Source organism: Elgaria multicarinata, chromosome 3 (assembly GCF_023053635.1).
Source record: "Elgaria multicarinata webbii isolate HBS135686 ecotype San Diego chromosome 3, rElgMul1.1.pri, whole genome shotgun sequence".
In the NCBI taxonomy this organism is placed as follows: domain Eukaryota; kingdom Metazoa; phylum Chordata; class Lepidosauria; order Squamata; family Anguidae; genus Elgaria; species Elgaria multicarinata.
Window position 1 is genome coordinate 173,852,939 of NC_086173.1, and position 26,527 is coordinate 173,879,465.

At 43.9% G+C, this 26,527-nt stretch overlaps 1 protein-coding gene across 1 annotated transcript in view; it reads right to left on the reverse strand.

The window, feature by feature from the left end:
• Window positions 1-26,527, reverse strand: part of LOC134395814 (uncharacterized) — a gene marked incomplete at both ends in the record, with an annotated part of 217,491 nt that overhangs the window by 45,989 nt on the left and 144,975 nt on the right. The window contains 1 exon segment of the mRNA XM_063121973.1: window positions 3,765-5,282. Coding sequence (XP_062978043.1) covers window positions 3,765-5,282 — 1,518 coding nt within the window.

Genomic DNA, 26,527 nt, shown 5'->3' on the forward strand with positions numbered 1-26,527 from the left:
GTAAGGTGCCGGAAAGCACACAATTACCCAAACCATAAATGGGTTTCTTGTTAATCATCTCTCTTCACTAGTGATTTGGGTAGTTGTGTGATTTCAGGCACCTTATATATATTAGTCATTTAAAAACTACTGCCTCCTATTTATTTTCCCCCAAAGTCACAGACAACATGTCTTCCTAGCATAATTTTTTATTATTATTACAAACACCACAGACATCCATACCACAAGAACATTACAAAGAGTACAAACAAAAGTACAATAAAAAAATCATTTAAGGTTAAGGTGTACTTTCGGCTTTCTTCATATCAGAAATGCGAAGTATCTTTTCTCATTCCTCCATTACATTTAACACAGTAAACAAATTCATTTCTTTCTTCTATCTTAACTATATCTCCACAGACAAATACATCGTTTCTCTCGGTTTCTTGCAAAAATGCTCTCAGAGCTTTCTGTTCAGATATAAACGTGGATGTGGACTTTTCTCTCGTTATCGATGTGAGTTTTGCCATCTCCGCCAACTCCAACATCTTCAATATCCATTCATTTTTTTGAATTCAAGAGTGTGTTTGTATCCAGAATGCTTTGGCTTTTTTACAAGTCCACCAAAGATGATAAAAGTTTCCTCCTTCTCCTAATTTCCAACAGTTTCCCGAGGGACTCATACATTTCAGCCAACTTTACAGGAGACATATACCATCTGTACATCATATTAAAAAATTCTCTTTAAGTCTTGAACATAATGTAAATTTCAAACCTTTCCACCCCATATTCTCCCACTGTTCCATTGAAATGTTGTATCCAAAGTTTTGAGCCCATTTTATCATAGTCTTTTACCTGCTCATCCTCCGTCTCGTACTTTAATAAAAGTTTATGTATCTTTGAGATAACATGTTCATCATTTGGACATAACGTCATTTCAAATTCAGATTTTGATTGCTCAAACCCACCATTCTTTTGTCTATTTTAAACCTTTCCATGACTTGTGCACAAGGAAACCTAATTTGTACATGCCAAAACAGTTATGACCATCTTTCAGCAGTTCCTCCCTTGATTTTAACTGAGATTCATCTTGTGACATTTGTAATACATCTTTATATGTCAACCATTTAGGCATATTTATCAATTCCCTTCTATGAATACCCCCCTGGGCCGATACCCAAAGTGGTATTTTATGACTGAACCTTGGTTTCCGTTAACCTTGGCTTTATCGTACCACAAATAGCCATGCCATCCAAATCTCAATTCGTGTCCTTCCAGTTCCAACAGTCTCCTATTTTTCATCAACACCCAATCTTTCATCCACATTAAACAGCAGTCCAAGAAATACACTTTGAGGTCCGGTAGGCCCAGCCCTCCTCTTTCTTTCGCATCCTGCAATATTTTAATTTTAACTCTTGGGTTTTTTGATTGCTGTATAAACATAGATCTCTCTCTCTCTCTCTCTGTCACTGCTCAAATGCTAAATCCAATGTTACAATGGGTATTGTTTGAAACAAAAATAACATTCTAGGCAAAGCATTCATTTTAACTGTTGCAATCTCCCCAAAAGTGACAGTTGAACCTTTTCCCATCTTGCAAAACCTTTAACTTCATTCCAAACCTTAACATAATTGTTATGAAATAACATACAATTCATGTTTGTCAAGAATAGTTCCCAAATAAGCTTGGCCACAGCATAAAGAACTTGATCAGGAGGGCTTTAAACTGAATCTTATGGGGCTGGGAGATGTAAACTTGAAGGCAACAGTAGAAGAAGGCCCATGCATCCTAACGCAGAGAACAGCTCCAATAGTGCCCCAAAATATTGTCCAAAACAATGTAGGAACAAAGCCAGACTATAAAGCACATGGTCTTCGATGCCTATATGCTAATGCCCAGAGTGTGGGAAACAAACAGAATGAACTTGAACTTTTATTACATGAAGGCAAATACGACATGATAGGTATAACTGAAACTTGGTGGGATGACTCCCATGACTGGAATATAGCAATTGAAGAATGTAACTCGTTCAAAAAGAGCAGAAGAAATCGAAAGGGAAGCGGAGTTGCACTATATGTTAAAAATACCTATCCCTGCACAGAAATACAGGCGGATCAGACTGGGAGCCCCATCGAGAGCATCAGGGTTAAAAGAAATGTGGTGAGGACTAAAAAGAAAATTATAATTGGAGTCTACTACTGATCACCCAATCAAGGAGAAGACGAGGACTAAACTTTTGAGAAACAAATTGCCAGTGTTTCAAGGAAGTGTGATGTAGTAGTGATGGGGGACTTCAGTTACCCTGATATCTTTTGGGAGACCAATACTGCCAAAAGTGTGGGTGATCACTTCCTCCTGCAGAAAGTGGAGGAAGGAACGAGAGGATCAGCAATCCTTGACTTGATATTGATCAGTAGGGATGACTTAGTGGATAAAGTAGCAGTTACGGGAACTCTGGGGGAAAGCGACCACCTCGTACTTGAATTCTTGGTTATAAAGGAGACAAAAGCTGAGTGTAGCTGTACACATACTCTGGATTTTAGGAAAGCTGATTTTCATAAGCTCAGAACTATGATTAGCAAGGTCCCATGGCAAGTGACCCTAATGAGAAAAGGAGTCCAAGATGAGTGGGAGTATTTTTAAAAAGAAATTTTAACAGCACAATTACAAACCATTCCAACAAGGAAAAAAAGTTAGAAGACAACAGAAGAAACCAATGTGGCTCCACAAAAAGCTTAGAGATGATCTGAAAACAAAAAAGGGATACATACAGGAAGTGGAAAGAAGGCCAGGCTACAAAAGAAGAGTACAGACAGGTGGCACAGAAGTGCCGAAATGGCGTCAGGAAGGCTAAAGCTGACAATGAGCTGAGATTAGCGAGGGATGCTAAAAGCAATAAAAAGGCTTTCTTCAGATACATGAATAGTAAAACACACAGGAAAGAAATGGTGGTTCAACTGCTTGACGAGGATGGGTAATTGATAACAGATGACAAAGAAAAGCCTGAAGTGCTGAATTCCTACTTTGGCTCAGTCTTTTCCCAAAAGCGGGTCTATGACCCCTCTGGAGAAAGTGAAGCACAAGTTCAGGGGGAAGGATTGCAATCTGAGATTGATAAACAAATGGTCAAAGAACACCTAATTTCCTTGAATGAGATCAAACCTCCAGGGCCTGATGAACTGCATCCTAGAGTAATGAAGGAGCTAGCGGAAGAACTCTCAGAACCAGAGTCTATTATCTTTGCGAAATCATGGAAGACAGGTGAGGGGCCGTATGTCTGGAGGAGGGTAACGTTGTCCCTTCTTCAAACAGGGCAAAAAGGAGGAACCTGGGAAAAGACAGGCCAGTCAGTCTGACATCCATCCCTGGGAAAATTCTGGAGCAGATTCTAAAGAAGTTAATCTGTAAGCACCCTGAAAACAATGCAATAATTACTAGAAGCCAACAGGGATTTGTCAAGAACAATTGGATAACCTCCCTTGTGAACTGTGGGAATGCTGTGGATGTCATATATCTTGACTTCAGCAAAGCTTTTGACAAAGTGCCCCAGGATATTCCGATAAACAAAAGAGCTAAAAGTGGGCTAGATGGAACAACTATTAGATGGATACATAGTTGGCCACAGACTCAGACTCAAAGAATGCTTATCAACAGTACCTTCTCAATCTGAGGGGAGGTAAGGAGTGGGGTACCGCAGGGATCAGTCCTGGGCCCAGTGCTCTTCAACATTTTTATTAAATGTTGAAGAAGGTGCAGGGAACGCTTATCAAGTTTGCAGATGACACAAAATTCTTTGATGCAGCTTAAGGCTGCTGCTCTGAGCAAAGCTCTTCTCGCACTCAAAGCATTTATAGGGCTTCTCCCCAGTGTGAATTGTTTGATGCCGCTTAAGGCTGCTGCTTTCAGAAAAGCTCTTCCCGCACTCAAAGCATTCATGGGGCTTCTCCCCAGTGTGAGTTCTTTTATGCTGCTTAAGTTTGCTGCTTTCAGAAAAGCTCTTCCCGCACTCTAAGCATTTGTAGGGCTTCTCCCCAGTGTGAATTGTGTGATGCCGCTTAAGGCTGGTGCTCTGAGCAAAGCTCTTCCCGCACTCTAAGCATTTATAGGGCTTCTCCCCAGTGTGAATTGTTTGATGCCGCTTAAGGCTGATGCTGTCAGCAAAGCTCTTCCCGCATTCTAAGCATTTATAGGGCTTCTCCCCAGTGTGAATTCTTTGATGCCGCTTAAGTTTGCTGCTGTCAGCAAAGCTCTTCCCGCACTCAAAGCATTTATAGGGCTTCTCCCCAGTGTGAGTTCTTTTATGCTGCTTAAGTTTGCTGCTGTCAGCAAAGCTCTTCCCGCACTCAAAGCATTTATAGGGCTCCTCCCCAGTGTGAATTCTTTGATGCTGCTTAAGGCTGCTGCTTTTAGAAAAGCTCTTCCCGCACTCTAAGCATTTATAGGGCTTCTCCCCAGTGTGAATTATTTGATGCCACTTAAGGCTGGTGCTCTGAGCAAAGCTCTTCCCGCACTCTAAGCATTTATAGGGCTTCTCCCCAGTGTGAATTCTTTGATGCAGCATAAGTGTTTCTCTGCGAGCAAAGCTCTTCCCGCACTCAAAGCATTTATAGGGCTTCTCCCCAGTGTGATTTCTTTGATGCTGCTTAAGTTGTGTCCTCTGAGCAAAGGTCTTCCCACACTCTAAGCATTTATAGGGCTTCTCCCCAGTGTGAATTCTTTGATGCAGTATTAGTGTGTCTCTGCGAGCAAAGCTCTTCCCGCACTCAAAGCATTTATAGGGCTTCTCCCCAGTGTGAATTACTTGATGCTGCTTAAGCTGTGTCCTCTGAGCAAAGGTCTTCCCACATTCTAAGCATTTACAGGACTTCTCCCCAGTGTGAATTCTATGATGCTCCTTAAGGCTTGAGCATTGAGTAAAGCTCTTTCCGCATTCTAAGCATTTATAGGGCTTCTCCCCAGTGTGAATTCTTTGATGCTGCTTAAGGCTGATGCTGTGAGCAAAGCTCTTCCCGCACTCTAAGCATTTATTGGGCTTCTCCCCAGTGTGAATTATTTGATGCAGCTTAAGGCTGATGCTGCGAGCAAAGCTCTTCCCGCACTCTAAGCATTTATAGGGCTTCTCCCCAGTGTGAAGTCTTTGATGCAGCATAAGTGTTTCTCTGCGAGCAAAGCTCTTCCCGCATTCTAAGCATTTATAGGGCTTCTCCCCAGTGTGAATTCTTTGATGCAGCATAAGTGTTTCTCTGCGAGCAAAGCTCTTCCCACACTCAAAGCATTTATAGGGCTTCTCCCCAGTGTGAATTCTTTTATGCAAGTTAAGTTGTGAGTGGAAAGTGAATGGTTTTTCACACACTAGGCATTGAAAGTTAGAATGAATCTTCTGAGTTTTACTCTGTTTCTTCCTTTTACGAATGTTCTTTTTATTTGGTGCTTCTAGTATTGGAGTTTCACAGACGTATGATCCTTCCAAAGAAATAGATTCATTTTCCCTCTTCTCTTCAGTTTCAGTTTTCCTTCTCTGGTGTAGGCCATTTTTCTTGCTCTCCCTGTGATCACCTGCAAGTATAAACACAGAAATCATCTTGAAATCTTGGAACAAAACAAATGGTTGCTGATTTGATTCACAGGATAAAAAAAAAATCGTTGGTGAGGCAGATCCTTCCAAACGCATTAAATATCCCGACGATCAATAGAACTGAGAACTAGACTGCCATACAATGCTTTCATCTATATGGAGTAACTCAAATAAAGTAGTTGGGAGAATAAATGAACAACATAAAATACTGTAAAAATAAAATACACTTAAAATCTGCCATTGTCTCCTAGCTGATCATTTAATTGGGAACAGGAAAGTGGGAATTCAACCCTAATGGTTATTTTCAATGGCTAGTTAAATCTTAAAATGAAAAGCAAGCTTTCCAGAGCTGTCTTCTGAAAAGGCTTAACTCTCCTCTCCTCCATGGAGACCATTAAGATAATATCTGTAACATCTTCAATATGATGCAGATGCAATTATAGCAGCAAAGTCAGATGGATTGGCAGCCATCTCTGCCACAGAGCAAGTCCATCAATGGGCTTTTCTCAACGTTTTGTCAGGTCTTCGGAGTCAATGACGTTTGTATTCTGCACTGACACAAAGAAAGAAGAGCTGAAATTCCACCTTCCAGGATCTGGCAAAGAGGCAGAGAGGGAGCCTTACCCAGAGGAATCCCATTCCTTACCCAGAGAGGCCAGGATCCCACGATTCTCCGCCATGACTTCTTTGTGCAGAGTCCTCTGGCCTGGATCCAGCAGAGCCCACTCCTCCTCCGAGAAATGCACGGCCACCTCCTCAAAGGTCACCAGACCCTGAAAGAAGAAGAAGAAATGATGCTCTCTTTAAGCATTATGTAGCAATCCATGAAGACAAGGATGGTGAGGTCCTCTTTCTGAATGCCAAAGCACTGCGAGTGACATTCAAGGCCTTCCTAGCAGCCATCTTCCTTGATGGGCTTTCGGAAGCAGGCTAAAAAATTTTGTTCAAGCAGGCCTTTGGAGAATAATCCAGACCTCCATCTTTGTTAATGTCTTATAATTTTGTTGTGTATTTTTAATTGTTTATGGTTTTGTTTCCCTCCCCCCCCCCATGTATATTTTAAACTTTGTAAGGCCGCCTTGAGGCCCAGCATTGGCAAAAGGCGGGATACAAATAAATATAATAATAATAATAACAGCAAAGGCTGAAGGGGCAGGTTCTTCCAGGACCAAAGAGATGTGCAGGAGACGGAGGCCCCCAGGACTCCCCTACCTGCCCAGGCTGTGCAGAAACCGCTTCCGCTCCACCACCAAGCGAACGAGGCCCAGAAGGAGCCCCCAGGATCAGTTCACTTCCCCTGCAGGTTGTTTTGCTCCCTGTGAGGAAGGTAAAGAAGGTGAGAAGGTAAGTTCACATTCTTAACTATTCCCATTTTCATTGTTTATTTTCATTATTTATTTATTGCATTTGTTTACCATACCATAGCCGAAGCACTTAAAAGCAATATCAAATATTTAAAACTGCGAAAATATACAATATACACATACATATAAAACTACTATAACAAGTTTTAAAACTATGACCCTATAAAAACAGACCCAGGCTAATTAATTACATATTACTAATTACATATTGCTAATTACATATTGCTTGACCAGGCACTGAAAAGATAACAATGTCGGTGCCATGTGAACCAAATTGGGGAGATTGTTCCACAGTTGGGGGGGCCACCACAGAGAAGGCCTCTCCTTTGTTGTCGTCCTCTGATCTTCCCTCTGATTAGGTGCCTGGAGGAGGACCTTAGTTGGTGAGTGTGTAAGACCGGGCCAGAGTGGGTCTGATACCCTCGAACCACATTACTAAACAACATTTCCTTTTTGAGTATCTCCCCCAGCAAAATCAGGCTCAAGGAGAACATTAAGACAGCTCATGCACTTCAGGCGTAATTGAGGGAGGGAGACCATGGGGAAATACGTCCACTAATCCTTACCCAGTGAGGAGGGTCCTCCGTCCCCCTCCTGCAAGATCCACCTGTCCAGCGGCCTCTGTGTGATGCCCGGTGGAGCCTTCTCTGCCTCAGGGATATCTGTGGGTGCTCTGGCCAACATCCCCTCGACCTGAAGCAGGAGGGAGGATTCCAGGCAGAGAAGAGGGATTAGAGACAGAAAGAAACGGCTCAGGTCAAGGCCAAGGGCAGCGTTTCCCAATCGCTTTGCCCTTCAGGTCTCATTCTAAAGTTGATCTACCATCCAAGCCACACAGCACAGGAACTTGTGTCTTTGTCAGGGGGCTGAGAGTTCAACCCTGATATCCAGCATTTTCCACTGTAAACACAGCCGTTTGGCGTCTACAAATGCTATTCCTGTTCTGTTGGGAGGACTCTCACACTGACACTCTGATCCCCTCCTTCCCCAGAACTTCACAAACCCATTCATTTCTCCTGTGATCATAAGAACGTAAGAAGAGCACAAGCAGGACATGAGTGCAACAGCAATCTCCTGCCCACGTTCCCCAGAAACCGGTGTACATATAATCATAGAGTTGGAAGGAACCTACAAGGCCAGAGTCCAACCCCCTGCTCAATGCAGGAATCCACCCTAAAGTATACCTGAAAGGTGGTTGTCCAGCTGCCTCTTGAAGGCCTCTAGTGTGGGAGAGCCCACCACCTCCCTAGGTCACTGATTCCTTTGTCATACTGCTCTAACAGTCAGGAGGTTTTTCCTGATGTCCTGCTGGAATCTGGCTTCCTTTAACTTGAGCCCGTTATTCCGTGTCCTGCACTCTGGGAGGCTTGAGAAGAGATCCAGGCCCTTCACTGTGTGACAACCTTTTTAATATTTTAAGAGTGCTATCTTGTCTCCTCCCAATCTTCTCTTCTCCAGGCTAAACATGCCCAGTTCTTTCAATCTCTCCTCATAGAGCTTTGTCTCCAGACCCGTGATCATCCTCATGGCCCACCTTTGAACACGCTCCAGCTTGTCTGCATCCTTCTTGAAGTGTGGTGCCCAGAACTGGACCCAATACTCAAGATGGGGCGTAACCAGTGCTGAATAGAGGAGAACCAGTTTTTCACACAATTTGGAAGCTATACCTCTATTAATGCATCCCAGAATACTATTTGCTTTTTTTGCAGCCACATCACACTGTTGGCTCCTATTCAGCTTGCGATCTACAACAATTCCAAGATCCTTCTCCTTTGTAGTATTGCTGAGCCAAGTATCCCCTTTCTAGTAACTGCATTTAGTTTCTTTTTCCTGGGTGTAGAACTTGGCATTTATCCCTATTCAATTTCATCCTGTTGTTTTGAGCCCAGCACTCCAGCCTATCAAGATCACTTTGAAGTTTGTTTCTGTCTTCCAGGGTATTAGCTATCCCAGCCAATTTGGTGTCATCTGTAAATTCGATAAGCGTTCCCTGACCTCCTCAACTAATTGAGGAGTAAGTAATCTCTGAAATTTGCTCCTGATTAGGCTGCTTTTCAAATCCTAAAACGTGTAGCAACCATACTCACGGACTGTATGCTCCCTTAAAGGGGACTGAGTGGACTGATATGATGCTTAAAACATCGTTAAGACAAACCTAATAATACTTACTACATATACGAATGAAAATACGTATCAAACCAATGACAAGAAATGAGAGAAAAGGAATACAATAGAACTGTACTTTAAAATAGAAGAACAGGATTACAACCAAGGCATCCAATTACACTCTTCGTTGAGTCCTTGTGGTTGTAATGTCCTTAAGGTGAAAATCCAGAATATTTCCCTCCTTCATAGTTCATGGTCTACTCTTGTCCCCTATCCTTGAAACCTTTCAATAATCCAGAGTCTCAGGTCTTTGTCATCATGGCCCATATCAAGAAAATGCTTGACCAGAGGTGCCTGAAGTCTTTTGGAGCGAATGCAGCTTTTGCGATTTATGCCATCAAGAGTCCATGTAATTTATTGTACATTGGTAAGACCACAAGAACCATCAGAACCCGCATCTGTGAGCACAAAAGCTGCATTCGCTCCAAAAGTTGAAGTTTTCTTAAACTTACTTTGTTTACAGGAGGGAGGATCCCAGACAGAGAAGGGGGAGGTGGGAAGGAAAGAAATGGGTCAGGTCAGGGCCGAGGGCATCATTTCCCAATCGGTTTGGCTTTCAGGTCTCATTCTAAAGTGGATCTACCATCCAAGACAAAAAGCCATGTGTCTTTGTCAGGGGGCTGAGATATCAACCCTGGCATAAGCAAAGCGCTTGAACACCCTCCAAAAACCAGCCAGGAGGAAAGACAGAACCTCCCAGACATTCCCTGATATCCAGCATCTTCCGCTGTAAAAACAGCAGTTTGGCGTCTACGAATGCTCTTCCTGTCCTGTTGGGAGGAGACTCTGCCACTGGCTGAAGAAGGATCCCCTCCTTCCCCAGAACTTCATAAACCCATTCAGTTTTCCTGTGATCATAAGAACATGAAAAAAGCCATTCTGAATCAGAACAAGGGTCCATCTACTCCAGGATTCTCTCCCCACAGTGGTCCATCAGCTGTTGTCTACGAACTCACAAGCAGGACATGAGTGTCACAGCACCCTCCAGCCCATGTTCCCCAGCAACTGGTGTACATAGACACACTGCTTAGGATACTGGAGGTAGGATATAGCCATTCATAGCCTTCTCCTCCAAAAAATTGTCTAACCCGTTTAAACAGTCAAAATTCATGGCCATCCCTGCATCCTCTGGTAGGGAATTGCATATTTTAACAACGGCCTGCTCTACACATGACTATACTTGCAGGTGTCATTGGAAATTGGGGCATCTCTTCCTTAGAGGACATGTAAAATGAAGATGAGGGAAGTATTAAGAACACAGTCCCTGCTAGTCATCAGGATGAAATGCTCTCACCTGCTCTTGGTCCTCTGCCTGGCTCAGGAGGAAGCCTTCTGCCAGGGCCACCGCCTGGGAAGTGGTCTCCGCTCCACACTCTCTGACCCAGCTCTCCACCTCCGGGGACAGGACAGCCAGGAACGGCTCCAGGACCACCAGGTCCAGCATCTCAGCTTTCGTGTTCCTTTCTGGCTTCAGCCACTGGCGGCAAAGGAGGTGGAGTCGGCTGCAAACCTCTCGGGGCCCTTCTGCCTCCTGGTAGCGGAAGTCCCTGAAGGGCTGAAGCTCCATGTCTGAGCAGGTGTTGCTCCCAGGCTGGTCCTCCTGCACTCTTCCTTCCCAGGGCTCTGCACTGCTCCCTCCCTGTATGTTTCCAGCCTCAGGGCCAGCGAAGCTTTGCTCTTCCATCTTCACTCTCTTCTGCTCCCACCAGGACTCGAAACAGTCTCCTTCCTTGGCTGCCAATTTCTCCTTTGAGGCAGGGACTGTGCTGCGCTGTAGGAATTAAAACGGAGAGTGTGAAGGAGGCACACCAGGGTTCTCCGTGAGAAGGTTCCCACCTTCCCACCTTGGCAAAACCTGGTAACGGAGCCAGATGGCTGCTTGGCTGATCATTCTGCTGAAGGATGGCTGAACAACCGCCCCCCCCCTCCAGCAACAAGGCCCATGTACCTTCCCCAATAATTTGCTTCCTGTAAACACCAGCCTGGCAAGGTAGGCCACAGGCCCAAACTTCAGTGCTGATATTTCGACGGGGTGTCGAGGAACCCTGGAAAGGCGCGTCTCCTCTAAGTGGGATCGCTGAGTGGTGCTCAAAGACTCTAAGACACGGTTTTCTCTTTCGAGAAAGTTTATTACAAGCAGCGCTCAGCACTGCGAGGCGGAAACCCTCAGAGGACCCAAAGAACTGCCCGCTATTTTCAGGAAAGCCTTAACCTCCTTATAGGGTCAGTCCCCTTCGAAACAAGGCAGAACCGCTCCATGGAATACGTCAATCATAAAACAGTAACAGGTAAGCCTCTCAGCCAGTTGTAAGCAAGGATTTTACGCATGTGCAGAGTGCAATCTTTTCAAGGACAGAAAAACAAGACGTCAATGATTACTGAGAAACTTGTGCCCGTCTGTTCATTTCATGGTTAGCTGTTTCTAAAGCAAGCCACGACACCCTCTAACGGTCCTAGGAGGCACACAATCTTGTGAAACTAGTGTTTCAATACCCTTCACAAGACTCCGTCTCACGGTTGCAGCCTTAATACATTTTCCAGTTACTGCGGAAGCGTAGATACTTTGATTTCTAGAGAAGAGGCCCAAAGCAATTATATTCGCACAGGGTGGGCTCAGGGGAAGCCCACATAGCTATTTGCTTGAATTCTTCGACAGGGTGCAGCTGAGAAGAACAGGCCCCCCTCCTTGTTCGTAAGAGCCAGCACCTGTCTCAAAGGGGGCTCCGCGACCCCCGTCCCAAAGGAACCAGATTTGTGGTTGTAAATGAAGTTCTGACTCTGCCCCAACGGGAGAGAGAGAGAGAGAGTGTGTAACCAGAGCTGAATTAATGCCATTAAAAGTTAATAATGTGTGAACGTTTATTTTAAAAGTTAAGCTAGAAAACACTGAATACTTTTTCAGCTTTTTAAACACATGAAATATGCCACTAAGGAAGCCTTAAGAGATGAATGGTTTAGGGTGACCCTATGAAAACGAGGACAGGGCTCCTGTATCTTTAACAGTTGTACCGTTAGATCAATGTTCTTTCACCCAGGGACGAAATCCAAACAGCCCCTAAGCACAAATCCACACTTTCTGCGACAGAGGGTTCAAAAGCGCTTTATTGATTAGTAATCAAGGTCTGGTCTCTTCAAAGGGAGCAATCAGACAAAGACATTGGGAATTCAGCACAGCATTTGAAGCCTGCAAGGGGCAGGGCCCTGTTGCAGCATAAACCAATCAGAACATAACACTGGAGCATAGCTAATTTTGCTAAACAGTTCTCTCTGTTCTGTAAACAATACCTTTGGCCTTACAGTAAGTTACAGAAAGTTAACTTTGACCCAGGAGCACTGGAGCCGAAGCGCTTGTTTATGTTAGATAAGACAGATGCGAGGATGCACTCAAGGAGATATTCTCGCATACATGACATTTTGCCTGCTGTATAATGGCTACTTTACAGCTTCCTTTAGAAAATGGAGGCACCTATGCTAACAGTACTGCAGTACGGCAATGGAACCAGTGACCAAGGGAGGTTGTGGGCTCTCCCACCCTAGAGGCCTTCAAGAGGCAGATGGACAACCACCAGTCAGGGATGCTTTAGGGTGGATTCCTGCATTGAGCAGGGGGTTAGACTTGATGGCCTTTTAGGCCCCTTCCAACTCTATCTTTAACAGTTGTGTTGAAAAGGCATTTTCAGTGGCTACCATTTGCATACATGGATCACCTGGTGAAATTCCCTTTTCTATGCCCTCTCTGCTCCCAGCACTTGAACCCCAAAATTGCAACAGAGTAACATCGATTTCTCCCCACTCTCAGGATGTCAATATCGGGCTCACTTGATACATCAAAGAGGGACGTCCTAAAACCAACAGCAGGCTCCCTTCTTAATCAACAAATGTGCCCCAGGTTTTATTTCGAAGGCCTCGTGACCAAAGTGACTTGTTAATTTTACTTATTCACTAGGTTTGAAACAGGGCGGGGAAACAAAACCAAAAATGCAATGCAAACAGGACACCAGTGTTAGATCAATGTTCTTTTCACCCAAGGACGAGATCCAAACAGCCCTTAAGCACGACTCCACCATTCCAACGACAGAGGGTTCAAAAGCGCTTTATTGATTAGTAATCAAGGCCTGGTCTCTTCAAAGGGAGCAATCAGACAAAAGACATAGGGAATATGGTACAGTATTAAAGCTTTCAAGGGGCAGGGCCCAGTAGCAGCATTAACCAATCAGAACATAACACTGAGGCATAGCTAATTATGCTAAACAGTCCTGTAAACAATACCTTTGGCCTGACAGTAAGTTACAGAGAGTTAACTTCAACACAGACAGCTGGAGCCAGGACTCTTGTTTATATTAGTAATCAAGGATGCAAGGACGCACACAAGGAGACATTCTCATACAGGGCATTTTGACATTTTGCTTGGAGTGCAATGGAGATTTTACAGTTTCCTGTTAAAAATGGAGGTGGTTCTGCTAACATTTTCCCCCCTTTAAAGCAATTTAAAAATCAAGCTTGCTAACTTCTTTTAGATCATCTGTGGCTAAGGCTTCACAATACAAATACATTTGCTGGTGGATTACAGACTTTGCAAGATTTTTCATAAAAGACAAAATACAGGGAAGGCAAAAAGCAAGGATAAACAAAAATCATTACAATGGAACAAAATACAATGCAAGAAATCCCTCTTTTAACTACTCTATATTGGACAACTAACTAGTGAGCCATCTAAATAGATCATCAGTGGGTGGTTCAACTGCTTAATGAGGAAGGCAAATTGATAACAGACAACAAAGGAAAGGCTGAAGTGCTTAATTCCTATTTTGCCTCGGTCTTCTCCTAAAAGCGGGTCTATGACTCCTTCCTGGAAAAAGTGAAGTTGAGGAGGCAGGATTGCAGTTTGAGATTGATAAAGAAATGGTCAAAGAACACCAAATTTCCCTGAATGAGTTTAAATCTCCAGGGCCCGATGAACTGTATCTAAGAGTAATGAAGGAGCTAGCAGAAGAACTCTCAGAACCCTTGTCTATTATCTTTGTAAAATCATGGAAGATGGGTGAGGTGCCGGATGACTGGAGGAGGGCTAACGTTGTCCTTATCTTCAAAAAGGGCAAAAAGGAACCTGGGAACCTGGGAACTACAGACCAGTCATCTCTGAGAAAATTCTGGAACAGATTATAAAGAAGTCAATCTGTAAACACCTTGAAATCAATGCAGTGATTACTAGAAGCCGAAATGGATTTGTCAGGAGGTGTAGGGAACGCTGATCAAATTTGCAGATGACACAAAATTGGGTAGGATAGCTAATACTCTGGAAGACAGAAACAAACTTCAAAGTGATCTTGATAGACTGGAGTGCTGGGCTGAAAACAACAGAATGAAACTTAATAGGAATAAATGCCAAGTTCTACATTTAGGGAATAGAAACTAAATGCACAGTTACAAGATGGGGGACACTTGGCTCAGCAATACTACAAACGAGAATTGTTGTAGATCACAAGCTGAATATGAGCCAATAGCACAATATGGCTGCAAGAAAGGCAAATGCTATTTTGGGCTGCATTAAGAGAAGTATAGCTTCCAAATCACGTGAGGTACTGGTTCCTCTCTATTCAGTCCTAGTTAGGCCTCACCTAGAGTATTGTGTCCAGTTCTGGGCTCCACAATTCAAGAAGGACACAGACAAGCTGGAGCGTGTTCAGAAGAGGGCAACCAGGATGATCAGAGGTCTAGAAACAAAGTCCTATGAAGAGAGACTGAAAGAACTGGGCATGTTTAGCCTGGAGAAGAGAAGATTGAGGGGAGACATGATAGCACTCTTCAAATACTTAAAAGGTTGTCACACAGAGGAGGGCCAGGATCTCTTCTCAGAATGCAAGACACGGAATAACAGGCTCAAATTAAAAGAAGCCAGATTCCGGCTGGACATCAGGAAAAACTTCCTAACTGTTAGAGCAGTGCGACAGTGGAATCAGTTACCTAGGGAGGTTGTGGGCTCTCCTATACTAGAGGCATTCAAGAGGCAGCTGGACAACTAACTGTCAGGGATGCTTTAGGGTGGATTCCTGCATTGAGCAGGGGGTTGGACTTGATGGTCTTGTAGGCCCCTTCCAACTCTGCTATTCTATGATTCTTTGTTAACTTTCTTTTACAACTAACGTGGGGCTCTAAAAGTCCTTGGGTAGAATCATAATATGTGTACACAATTCTGATATTTTGGCTTGTGTGGTGATCACAAGCTTTTGCAGGGCAGGAAGATAAGCTTTTGCAAAGAACATTTGGCAGTTGTGGAACGAAGCCAAGTCACTTATGAGTGGTAAAAGGCACAAATCCTTTCTTAAAAACATTTGCTATGACAATTAAAGAAACACTTGGAACCTACTAAAGTAAGAATTATCAAAATTACAACTACACAATCTTCACACACATGTAAGATAACTTTAGTGTCTTTTAAATGTTGGGTTGAGTACCTAGGTTGCTCCGTGCTGGTTTCTTCGCCTGTGTTGCTGGTGGCTTCCGGTGCACCAGAAGGCAGATGAACTTTGCTTTGCCTGTGTCCTTCTGGCACAGGGGAGGCTTTATTTTAGAACAATGTGTCCATTTATCTGTCTATAATAATTTCACTTACAACTTACAAGTACAAAGCAGCAAGGGCTTTCTCAATCCTGGGGTCCTACTTTTAAGCAGGTAGGCTGGAACAAGCAGGGTTCTTCTAACGACAATCTCCGGAAAGGTGCAGGTAACGATGGAGCTGGAAAAGAGAAAACTGCAGGGCAATTACATATTCTTGGAATAAAACATTCCCCAATTCCTATTTAATTTTTTCTTGTTCCCCCACTAAAAACTGAGAGGAAAAGCCAAACATTAGCTCAAAATGAAACAATTTAAGACCTTTTTCTGATTTTAACAATGCAATTGGAAATACATCCACCCATTTCAAGGAAATTTCTAATTTGCTAGGGTCTCTTTTCAGGGTCCTATTAACTCTATCTGCCTTCCAGACTGGAATCTTCATGAGATGCCAGCCTACTTTTAGGACAAAAGTGCCATGTTCTACACTACCTAAGAAGTAAAATAGCTTTCTAGATCTGATTCTATGGTTTCAGGCCTGAACAAAACAGTAGGTGTTCAGAAAAAAACCTGAACAAAAACAAGTAGGTGTTCAAAAAACTTTTACATTTCAACAAAGTCAATCTGGATTCTTAAAAAAAGATAACAAGTCCATGTCTGCAGGGGCTTTTCTTTTGATGCATTTACAAATGAAGCCAGTAAAAACAATTCACTGTGCATTTATATTCTTGGGCTGATTCAGGGAGGTCATGACAGGGAGGTCATGATGATTCTTGGCACATCAGGGGTAACAAATCCCATCTTTCTGGGTTCTTGAAAACTTTGAGTTATTGTGCTAATTCCAAGTCTTCTTTTTCTTAAGGTGGATTCAAATACTGAGAAATGGGCTAGCTCCAATTATGGCAGCTCGCTTGTAGACAAATTAGCCAATTCTTTTGGCAACATCAGGGCTTTTAACAGATCAACTGTTAATTCTCCATGGGTCACTGCTCCATGGGCAGTCACAAATCTTCTTTCTTTCCAAATCTGTCCATGTGATATTTTGAATCAGTAAATATAGTCCTTTGCCTGAAACAAGCATCAGGGCTTCTGTGCATACTACGAGTTCAGCTGCTTGTTGTACAATTGTAGCTGGATCCATCAGTAAACAACTCGAGGTCATCGTATAGGTCTGGGCGAGGTTTGGTGCCAAGTTGCAAGACTTCAAGGCATTCATGCTCTGGAACTTCTTTTCTTTGTAGTTCAGGTATCAACGTGGCAGGATTCAATGAGGCAAGCCTTGGGTCCACGAGGAGGTTGGTCTCATATCTGGACTGGCAGGCAGGGTTCAGGTGTTAGCTTCTGCCACTGTACTCCACTGGTCTGTGCCACGTTTTTGGCACAGCACACTTGAGGCTGGTAGGGCAAACACAGTGATGCAAGCTGGAGTTTTTAATTGCTTTAATCATTTCACAAGTCCATTTTTAAAAAGCAATAGTTGTATTCTTCTTCTGGCTTCTAATTTCAAAGGATACTGATGCAAGAACACAGGGGTGCTTTTAGGCTTCAATTGTAGTTGCATTTAGGGCTCAGGCTCAGGGCTCAAAGCATTTCAAAAGTTCTATTAGGCCAAAGTTAGAATATCTCTGCCCCCAAAAAAAGAACCACTGGGCAATTTTCAGAACACAACGTTCAAAACACACACAAAAATATAGCAATTCAGTATTTCCAATCTTCATCAGCAGAGGATGCAAGATTGTCCATTCACTAACTTTTTCAAGGCAGGGCTTCTTCACCCCCCTTTTCTTTCTGGTCAAAAACCATGCCACGTACACTGACCTTCAAACACTTTCCTTTTTCTTCTTTTTCTACATTTCAACTTCTCATCTTCTTCTATTCACATACACTTTCAAATCAACTTCACTTCAAATCAACATCTTTTCAAAACAACCAAAACAACCTTTTTAAAAGTCTTTCAAACTATCTCTTCTGCACAGCCTTCGCTCTCTCTCTCTCTCTCTCTCTCTCTCTCTCTCCCCACTTTCAGCAACATACTTTTTCTTTCTCTCATATTGGCAAAACGGTTGGCAAAACTATTTGTACAAGGACTTGAGCTTTTCAACTCAGGCAGTGAATCTTCAAAGCTATGGAAGACTATATCTTCCGTGAAAATGGGGTTCTAATTATCTGAGGTTTGTGAAAGAGAAAATACACAAAGTCTTCAAAATCTAAAACAAAAACTTTTCACTGAAAATAAAACTGCTTATCTCTAGCTGCTAAGCATAGGAGAAGCAAAAAAAACACTAGGGAGGAGAAGGAAAACAAAAACTTCAAATTTCTTTCACTTGGGCCGGGTGGAAAACACAAACTGACAATTTTTTTCTTTCATTTTAACACAACACCAACTTTTCTGTAATTCACATTCCAACACTAAAGGGCGATCCTTTGAGAGGTACATTTACTCAATTACATTTCTATGTTTGCAAATTGATTCCAATGACACAGCTGAAATTAACTTTGGATCAAGTTCAAAAAATCCACAATCTAACATAAAAAAGACATTCATTCACAGTCACAAACATTTTTAACTCATTGTTACACTGTTACAGTTTCAAAATCTCAATTTCAATTTCAATGAAAGCTTTCCCAAAGACAACAACCCCAATGGGCTCGGGGACTCTTTTCCAATACTGACTATAAGCTTCCCATTTCTGAGGTCAATTGTGAACACCCACTCCCTCCATTTCCCGTCAGGGTCCATGGGATTAAAGGTTTCACTCACCAAATAGCCGTCTCCCGTCTTCGCCCTTTCTAATCACGTCTGATTGCAAATTGTTGTTGCCTGTTCCCTTCCATCTGTCGGGTGGAGTCGATTTTGTAACCTTGGCTCGAATGGTCCCGTCAATTCGGTCTCCATGTCTGCACAGTGCATGTTAACCTACTTGAGGCAAGAGAAATCTCTCTTGGCGATCGCTTCTCAATCTAGGCTCCACTGGCAGGCATGAATCCGTCTTGGGGTAGATCCGAGTCAGGCGCCATTTGTTAGATCAATGTTCTTTTCACCCAAGGACGAGATCCAAACAGCCCTTAAGCACGACTCCACCATTCCAACGACAGAGGGTTCAAAAGCGCTTTATTGATTAGTAATCAAGGCCTGGTCTCTTCAAAGGGAGCAATCAGACAAAAGACATAGGGAATATGGTACAGTATTAAAGCTTTCAAGGGGCAGGGCCCAGTAGCAGCATTAACCAATCAGAACATAACACTGAGGCATAGCTAATTATGCTAAACAGTCCTGTAAACAATACCTTTGGCCTGACAGTAAGTTACAGAGAGTTAACTTCAACACAGACAGCTGGAGCCAGGACTCTTGTTTATATTAGTAATCAAGGATGCAAGGACGCACACAAGGAGACATTCTCATACAGGGCATTTTGACATTTTGCTTGGAGTGCAATGGAGATTTTACAGTTTCCTGTTAAAAATGGAGGTGGTTCTGCTAACACCAGGGCAGCCTTTTGCCTGCAGGGGGGACATTCCTCCTCCCCACCTGTCACCTTTCCTCTTGGGTCCCTCCCAGACACCCCCCCTTTCTCCAGCCTTCCCTTCCGCGATCCCCTAGTTATGGGGAGGGAAGGAGGTGCAAGGTGTGTGTGGGTCTCTTGGAGGGGCCCCAAGTGGGTCAGTCCCCTGGAGACGGCTCCCTCGTTCTTCCCAGCCACGCCCTGCCCCAAACCCGCCTGTCCTGGGGGGGGGGGGCTCTTTCCGCCCCCTCCCCCCTGGGACCCCCTTGCAATCTGCACTCGCCGGCTCCTTTGCAGGGGAAAAGAGGCTGCAGGCGGCGGACAGACGAAGCTCGTAGGCGCAGGGGGAGAATCCCAGGCTCCTTTGCAATGGGGAGGGGGAGGAAGTGTGGGGCGGGAAGGGAGGGTGCTCATCCAGCTTTGGTTCTAGGACCCAGCCCCCTCTCCGCCTCTTTAACCCTCCGATGGAGGCAGCACTAGAGAGCCGCAGAGGCTAATGGCAAAGACACAGACCTGGGAAGGGGGCTTTTCCATTGGGGGGTGGGGACTTTTCTCCCCCTCTGCAGCATCGCCGCCCCATCTGCTCCTGGGGGCTTTGTGGGATCCAGAGCCATAAAACAGCGTCCCCCAACCTGGTGTGATTCCAATTCGACCAGCTCTTATCAGGTGTGATGTATAGCTATGCTTGTTTCACCTAATTCTCCCCGGGGAAGGACAGGTAGCAGATACTTTTAATTTATAGCTATTATGCAAGGTACATATGGGAGGAGGCGTTCCTTCAGATAGCCTGGCCCCAAGCAGTTTAGGGGTTTAAATGTTAATACCAGCACTTTGAATCGGGCCCGGACCTGGACTGGCAGCCAATGAAGGTTATCATCTGCTGGCTAGAAATGTTGGGAAGCCATCTGTCAGGGATGCTTTAAGGTGGATTCCTGCATTGAACAGGGGGTTGGACTGGATGGCCTTGTAGGACCCTTCCAACTCTACTATTCTATGATTCTAATGTAAAGAATAGGTATCCTGGTACAGTTTAAAACAGGGAGAGGAAACAAAACGCAATGCGTACATGACACCAGAACACCTTTTGTCTGAGAAATGTGGTCCTTCAACACCCTGTTACACTGAGTTCACAAGAGGAGTCTCTTCCACCTTTGCTCTGGGTCTGCAACATCCTGTTCTTCAGATCTCTGCCTGGGGATAGAGAGCTACACCTTCCTCTGAACCTCACGCCATCCCTGCTCTCTTTCCTTCCTTTTCTGCAAAAGTTTCAACTCTAATGTTACGTAATTGAACACTTTTAGCATTGCATCCAACTAGTTTGGACTGGTGGAAGTTGAAGTAGAGCTAAATAACACTTCAACTGCCGCTAGTTGGGCCACGTAGTGTTTTCATATTGTTTTCTTACAGCCCAAGCAAAAGTTAAACTGTAGAGTATTTTGCACAGCGTACCCATGTATGTCATTGTAATCATTACATGTTTCACATTTTGCTTCCGTATGAGATGTTCTTTTGCATTTACTTCCTTTATGAACCATGCATATCTTAAGGCTCCCTTAGTGTCTCTCTCTCTCCCATTGGGTCAGAGTCAGAACCTCTTTTTCAACCAGGAGCCTGATTCCTGTGTGGCCAGGGTTGCGGAGACCAATCTGAGACAGGTCCTGGGTATTAAGTTGGCCACAGCTGGATCTAATTCATGCAGCTCTCTGTTTGAATTCCTAAAGGAAAGTCCTTGCCTCAAAAGGGAAATTGGGAGTAAAGGAAGGAGACTTTTTTGATGCCTGGTGGGAGCAGAAATGGAGAAGAGAGGAAAGATGGAAGAGCAAAAGTTTGCTGGCTCCGATATTTTGTATGAACACATTTTAAGGAAAAACATTGGTTCTTTAAAGGGCAGGGTATTTACCAAAAGCTGAAAGTGCCAGCCCTTGCTCTGGTTCTACATCTCCAATGAACCAGAGTTTATCTCCCAATCCGTCCCACCGCTCCCTTTCTAAGCCCTCTCTGCTCCCAACACTTGAACCCCAAACAGGGACCTGAGTAACAGCGGTTTCTCCCCACTCTCAGGATGTGAAGATCGGGCTCACCTGATACATCAAAAGCGCCCCAGGTTGTATTTCGAAGGCCTCGTGACCAAAGTGGCTTATGAATTTTGCTTATTCACTAGGTTTACATCAGGGAGAGGAAACAAAACAAAAATTGCAATGCAAACAGGACACCAGGGCAGCCTTTTGCCCGCAGGTGGGACATTCCTCCTCCCCACCCGGGACCTTTCCTATTGGGTCCCTCGCAGACCCCCCTCCTTTCTGCAGCCTTCCCTTCCGCGATCCCCAAGTTATAGGGAGGGAAGGAGGTGCAAGGCGGGGGTCTCCTGGAGGGTCCCCAAGTGGGTCAGTCCCCTGGGGAGGGAGCTCGGGGCACCCTCTCTCTTCCAACCCACCCCCTGCCCCAAACCTGCACCCCTATCCTGGGGGGGCTCTCTTTCCGCCCCCTCCCCCTGGGACCCCCTTGCAATCTGCACTCACCGGCTCCTTCGCAGGGGAAAAGAGGCTGCAGACAGCGGACAGGCGAGGCTCGCAGGAGCAGGGGGGGAATCCCAGGCGCCTTTGCAATGGGGGGGAGGAAGTGTGGGGCCGGAAGGGAGGGGCCTCATCCAGCCTGGGCTCTAGGACCCAGCCCCCTCTCCGCCTCTTTAACCCTTAGGTCGAGGCAGCACTAGAGAGCCGCAGAGGCTCCTGGCAAAGACGCGGACTTGGGAAGGGGGCTTTTCCACAATGGGTGTGTGTGTCTTTTATCCCCCCAGCAGCATCGCCGCCCCATCTGCTCCTGGGGGCTTTGTGGGATCCACAGCCGTTTCCCCTTTGAGTGCGTAACGCAGCCTCCGGCATGGGAGCCCTCGGTCCTGCTGCCTGCCCTTGCTGCAGAATAGTGTTCCCCAACCTGGTGCCCTTCAGAACTCTAAACAAGAATAGATGCTCTAAAAAGAGAGAGGTCAAGTAAGGTGAGCCTATGAAAAGGAGGACAGGGCTCCCGTATCTTTAGCAGTTGCATAGAAACAATAATTTCAGCAGGTGTCATTTTTATAATATGGGGAACCTGGTGAAATTCCCTCTTCATCACCACAGTTAAAGCTGCCCTCTTTTAAATCTGGTCACTCTAGTATAGCTCCTGCAGCTTTAACTGTTGCGATGAAGAGGGAATTTCACCAGCTTCTGCATGTATACAAATGACACCTGCCGAAATTCCCTTTTCAGCACAACTGTTAAAGATACAGGAGCCCTGTCCTCCTTTCCATAGGGTCACCCTAATGTTAGGTGAAGTTTTATCAGGGTACAGGAAGATTCTGGATCCATGGAGCCTCTAGTCGTGAGGACTAAAACACACATGGCAACTTCTTCTCATGGTGGCCTCTTGTTCCACACCTGGACCCCTTCTTTGAGAGCAGGTCTGACTCCATCTCAGGCTCAAGGCAGGAAAACCTTTGGCCCTTCTGGAAATAAGAGGTCTGCTGATGAATCAGAGTTTCTCTCCCAATGCATCCCATGGCTCCACTCTAAGCCCTCTCTGTTCCCTGCACTTGAACCCCAAAAAGGGGCGGAAGCGAACTGATTTCCACCCGCTCTTAGGATCATAGAATCATAGAATAGCAGAGTTGGAAGGGGCCTACAAGGCCATCGAGTCCAACCCCCTGCTCAATGCAGGAATCCACCCTAAAGCATCCCTGACAGATGGTTGTCCAGCTGCCTCTTGAATGCCTCTAGTGTGGGAGAGCCCACAACCTCCCTAGGTAGCTGATTCCATTGTCGCACTGCTCTAACAGTCAGGAAGTTTTTCCTGATGTCCAGCCGGAATCTGGCTTCCTTTAACTTGAGCCCGTTATGTGAACAGCAGGGCTCCCTTCATCCCTAAAAGCAGGATATATTAAAGCCCATGAAAGCATTTGCCCATAGCAAATCCATACTTGCCCACAGAGAAAACATAGCGCAGTCCTTGTCTCTCAGTCAGCTGCACTTAGGTTTTATTTAGTGTAATTTGATTTTATATTTCTGACTTTTAATCTTATTTATTGTGATTAATTATCTTCTTGTGTTGCATTGTTTGGCATTGTAGTAGTAGTATTTATTTACGTTGTAGTCATGCAATACATCTTAAATCACATCACAAAATTCATGCAGGCAGAAGCTCTATCAGCACTCAAACTGTGCAGTGAGCGTCCATCATAGCAAAGGCTTGAAATTGCTTTGAAGGTCGCACATAAGGAAGAGTCCAGTAAATTCTAATAGTAACTGGAATGTGGAAAAACCTTTCCATAGAGCAGAGCCCTTGGTTTTAGAAGACTCCGTTACAGGAGAACGAATACAATTGGAGTAGAATATTTCATCAATCAACTTTGATGACCCATAGAAAATTCACACAAGCATGGAGTGCTGAAAATGTGGAAGAAAAGTCCTCACAGTATGTCCGATTGTGGGGAAAGAAACTTTCCCTGGAGCCAGCACCTTCCCAAGCTGTCTGAGTAGTCCTGGCTTAAGCACTTGCCTGCTGATCTGGGAGGAATACACTTTGCCTGACGCTGTGAGTCCCCAAGGCCATGAGGATTGTTCCAGGAGTGCAGCTCTGGTAACCACCTGGCCAGTTTCCCCCAGAATCTCTGGGTTATCATACCCTCTGGGGGGCTCCGGGGGGAATTTTCAATTTATTTTAAAACCTCTGGGGAAAGCGTGGGGGGCGTGGGGGAGCAGGCTGCACATTTTCTGAACTCCAGGAAAGTGCACAGATCGCATTCGCCATTAGCCTGGCTGGGGAATATTTGCGCCCGGATGGACAATCCCTGTGGGAGAGGCTGCTGCGGCAGCAGTAGTGGCAGCAGCAGCATGGGGCGAGGTGGCGGTAGTGGTGGTGACCAGTGAGGCAACGCAAGGCAAGGCGGGCGCTATTTAATAAATTCTTACCCGTTGCATCCGTACAGTACTGTCCCCAAAGGCACAGACTAATATATGTAAGGTGCCGGAAAGCACACAACGACCCAAACCATAAATGGGTTTCTTGTTAATCATCTCTCTTCACTAGTGATTTGGGTAGTTGTGTGCTTTCAGGCACCTTATATATATTAGTCATTTAAAAACTACTGCCTCCTATTTATTTTTCCCCAAAGTCACAGACAACATGTCTTCCTAGCATAATTTTTTATTATTATTACAAACACCACAGACATCCATACCACAAGAACATTACAAAGAGTACAAACAAAAGTACAATAAAAAAATCATTTAAGGTTAAGGTGTACTTTCGGCTTTCTTCATATCAGAAATGCGAAGTATCTTTTCTCATTCCTCCATTACATTTAACACAGTAAACAAATTCATTTCTTTCTTCTATCTTAACTATATCTCCACAGACAAATACATCGTTTCTCTCGGTTTCTTGCAAAAATGCTCTCAGAGCTTTCTGTTCAGATATAAATGTTGGGTTATTGTGCCAGAACTTTTCTCTTTCTGGAACTCTGTTTGTGCTCAGAAACAAACACACATCACGCAGGTCTTACACAGCAGAGCTGGTTTATTTCCTTCAGGCTTCTGTGCAGTTCAATTCAGATCAGTTCAGATCAGCACACTGAGGCATACACAGAGAGCAGTGACCATAGAGCAGTGATCAGTAAGCAGTGATCAGTAAGCAGTGATCAGTTCCATTTTACACAAGTGAGAAACTATATACACATCTTACACAATTCTTATCTACATTACATACAGCTGTGATGAGGCTAACTTAGAATCTTGGCAAGGTTCCCAGAACAGCCTCTATCTCAAGGTAATTGCCCACAGATAGACTTTCTCTGTTTAACCCTGAGATAGCCATACACACACAATTTTAATGACTAAGCAAGTATTTCTTTTCATATACTTAACAGTCCTCCTCTTGCGCATGTTGTTTAAATTGTGTTACAATCTGAGACCCAGCTTTAAAAGCATCTCTTTGTGTTTTACCATTGATACTGGTTTTGTGAATAAATCAGCCAACATCATTTCAGATGGACAATATTCAAGCTTAATCCAGCCCTTCTGAATTATATCTTTCACATGAGAATAACGAACATCCACATGTTTAGTTCTTGGTTTACACTTTTCAGATGTAGCCATACTAATACATGCCTGATTATCCTCAAATATGGTTACTGGTGTCTCAATTTCCAAGCTTAGATCAGCAAATAATTGTTTATACCACTCAATCTCATTACAAGCCAGAGATAAGCTGATATATTCTGCTTCTGCACTAGAGGTTGCTACACAATTTTTTTTTCTTGTATACCAATCAATCAAGGATTGATTGTAAAAGAATGCTGCTCCACTGGTAGACTTTCTATCAATTGCGTTAGCCCAGTCAGCATCTGCATAAACACAGAAATTTCCATCTTTGTGTGTAGATATTTCCAATTTGTAATTGATTGTACCTTTTAGATATCTCAATACACGTTTTACAGCTGTCCAATCAGTTACAGAAGGTTTTGTCATTTTTCTGCTTAAAAGATTTACAGCAAATGTAATATCTGGTCTACTTAGGTTTGCTAGATAAAGTAAACTTCCAATCACACTCTGATATTTCTGTATGTCTTCCATTTCAGTACTGTCTGTCTGATTTTGAAAATCAGTGACCATAGGAGTGGCAACAATTTTACAATTCTCCATGCTGTGTTCTTCCAGCAATTTTTTAATTTTGCCACTTTGTTCAATCAGAAATGACCCTGTGTTAGAATCTTTTGAAATTTGCATTCCCAAATAACTTTTCACTGAACCAAGGTCTTTTAACTCAAAATGTCTTTGCAGCTGATTTACAAATGTGTTTTTCTGTTCTTCTTCATTAAAAACCAGTAACAAATCATCTACATAAATCAGCAAATACACTACATTTGAACCATCCTGTTTTGTGTACAAACAATGATCAGCTTTGCTTTGTTTAAAACCCATTTTGATCAATACATTGTCCAGTTTCTTATTCCAACACCTTGCTGCTTGCCTCAAACCATATATGGATTTTTTCAATTTACAAACTAACCCTGGATTTTTAACAAAACCTTTTGGTTGAGTCATGTAAATTTCCTCTGTTAAATCTCCATATAAGAAAGCTGTTTTGATGTCAAAATGAAATACATTCAATTGTTTTTCTGCTGCAATTTTTAACAAAAGTTTTACACTTGAGTATTTTGTTGTAGGTGCATAAACTTCTTCAAAATCTATTAGATATTTTTGAGCAAATCCTCTTGCTACCAATCTTGCTCTGTAACGTTCCACCTGTCCTTTCTCATTTTGTTTTACTTTGAATACCCATTTACAGGTAATGGCTTTACGACCTTCAGGTAAAGGTACTAGCTCCCACGTTTCATTTTTTTCCATTGC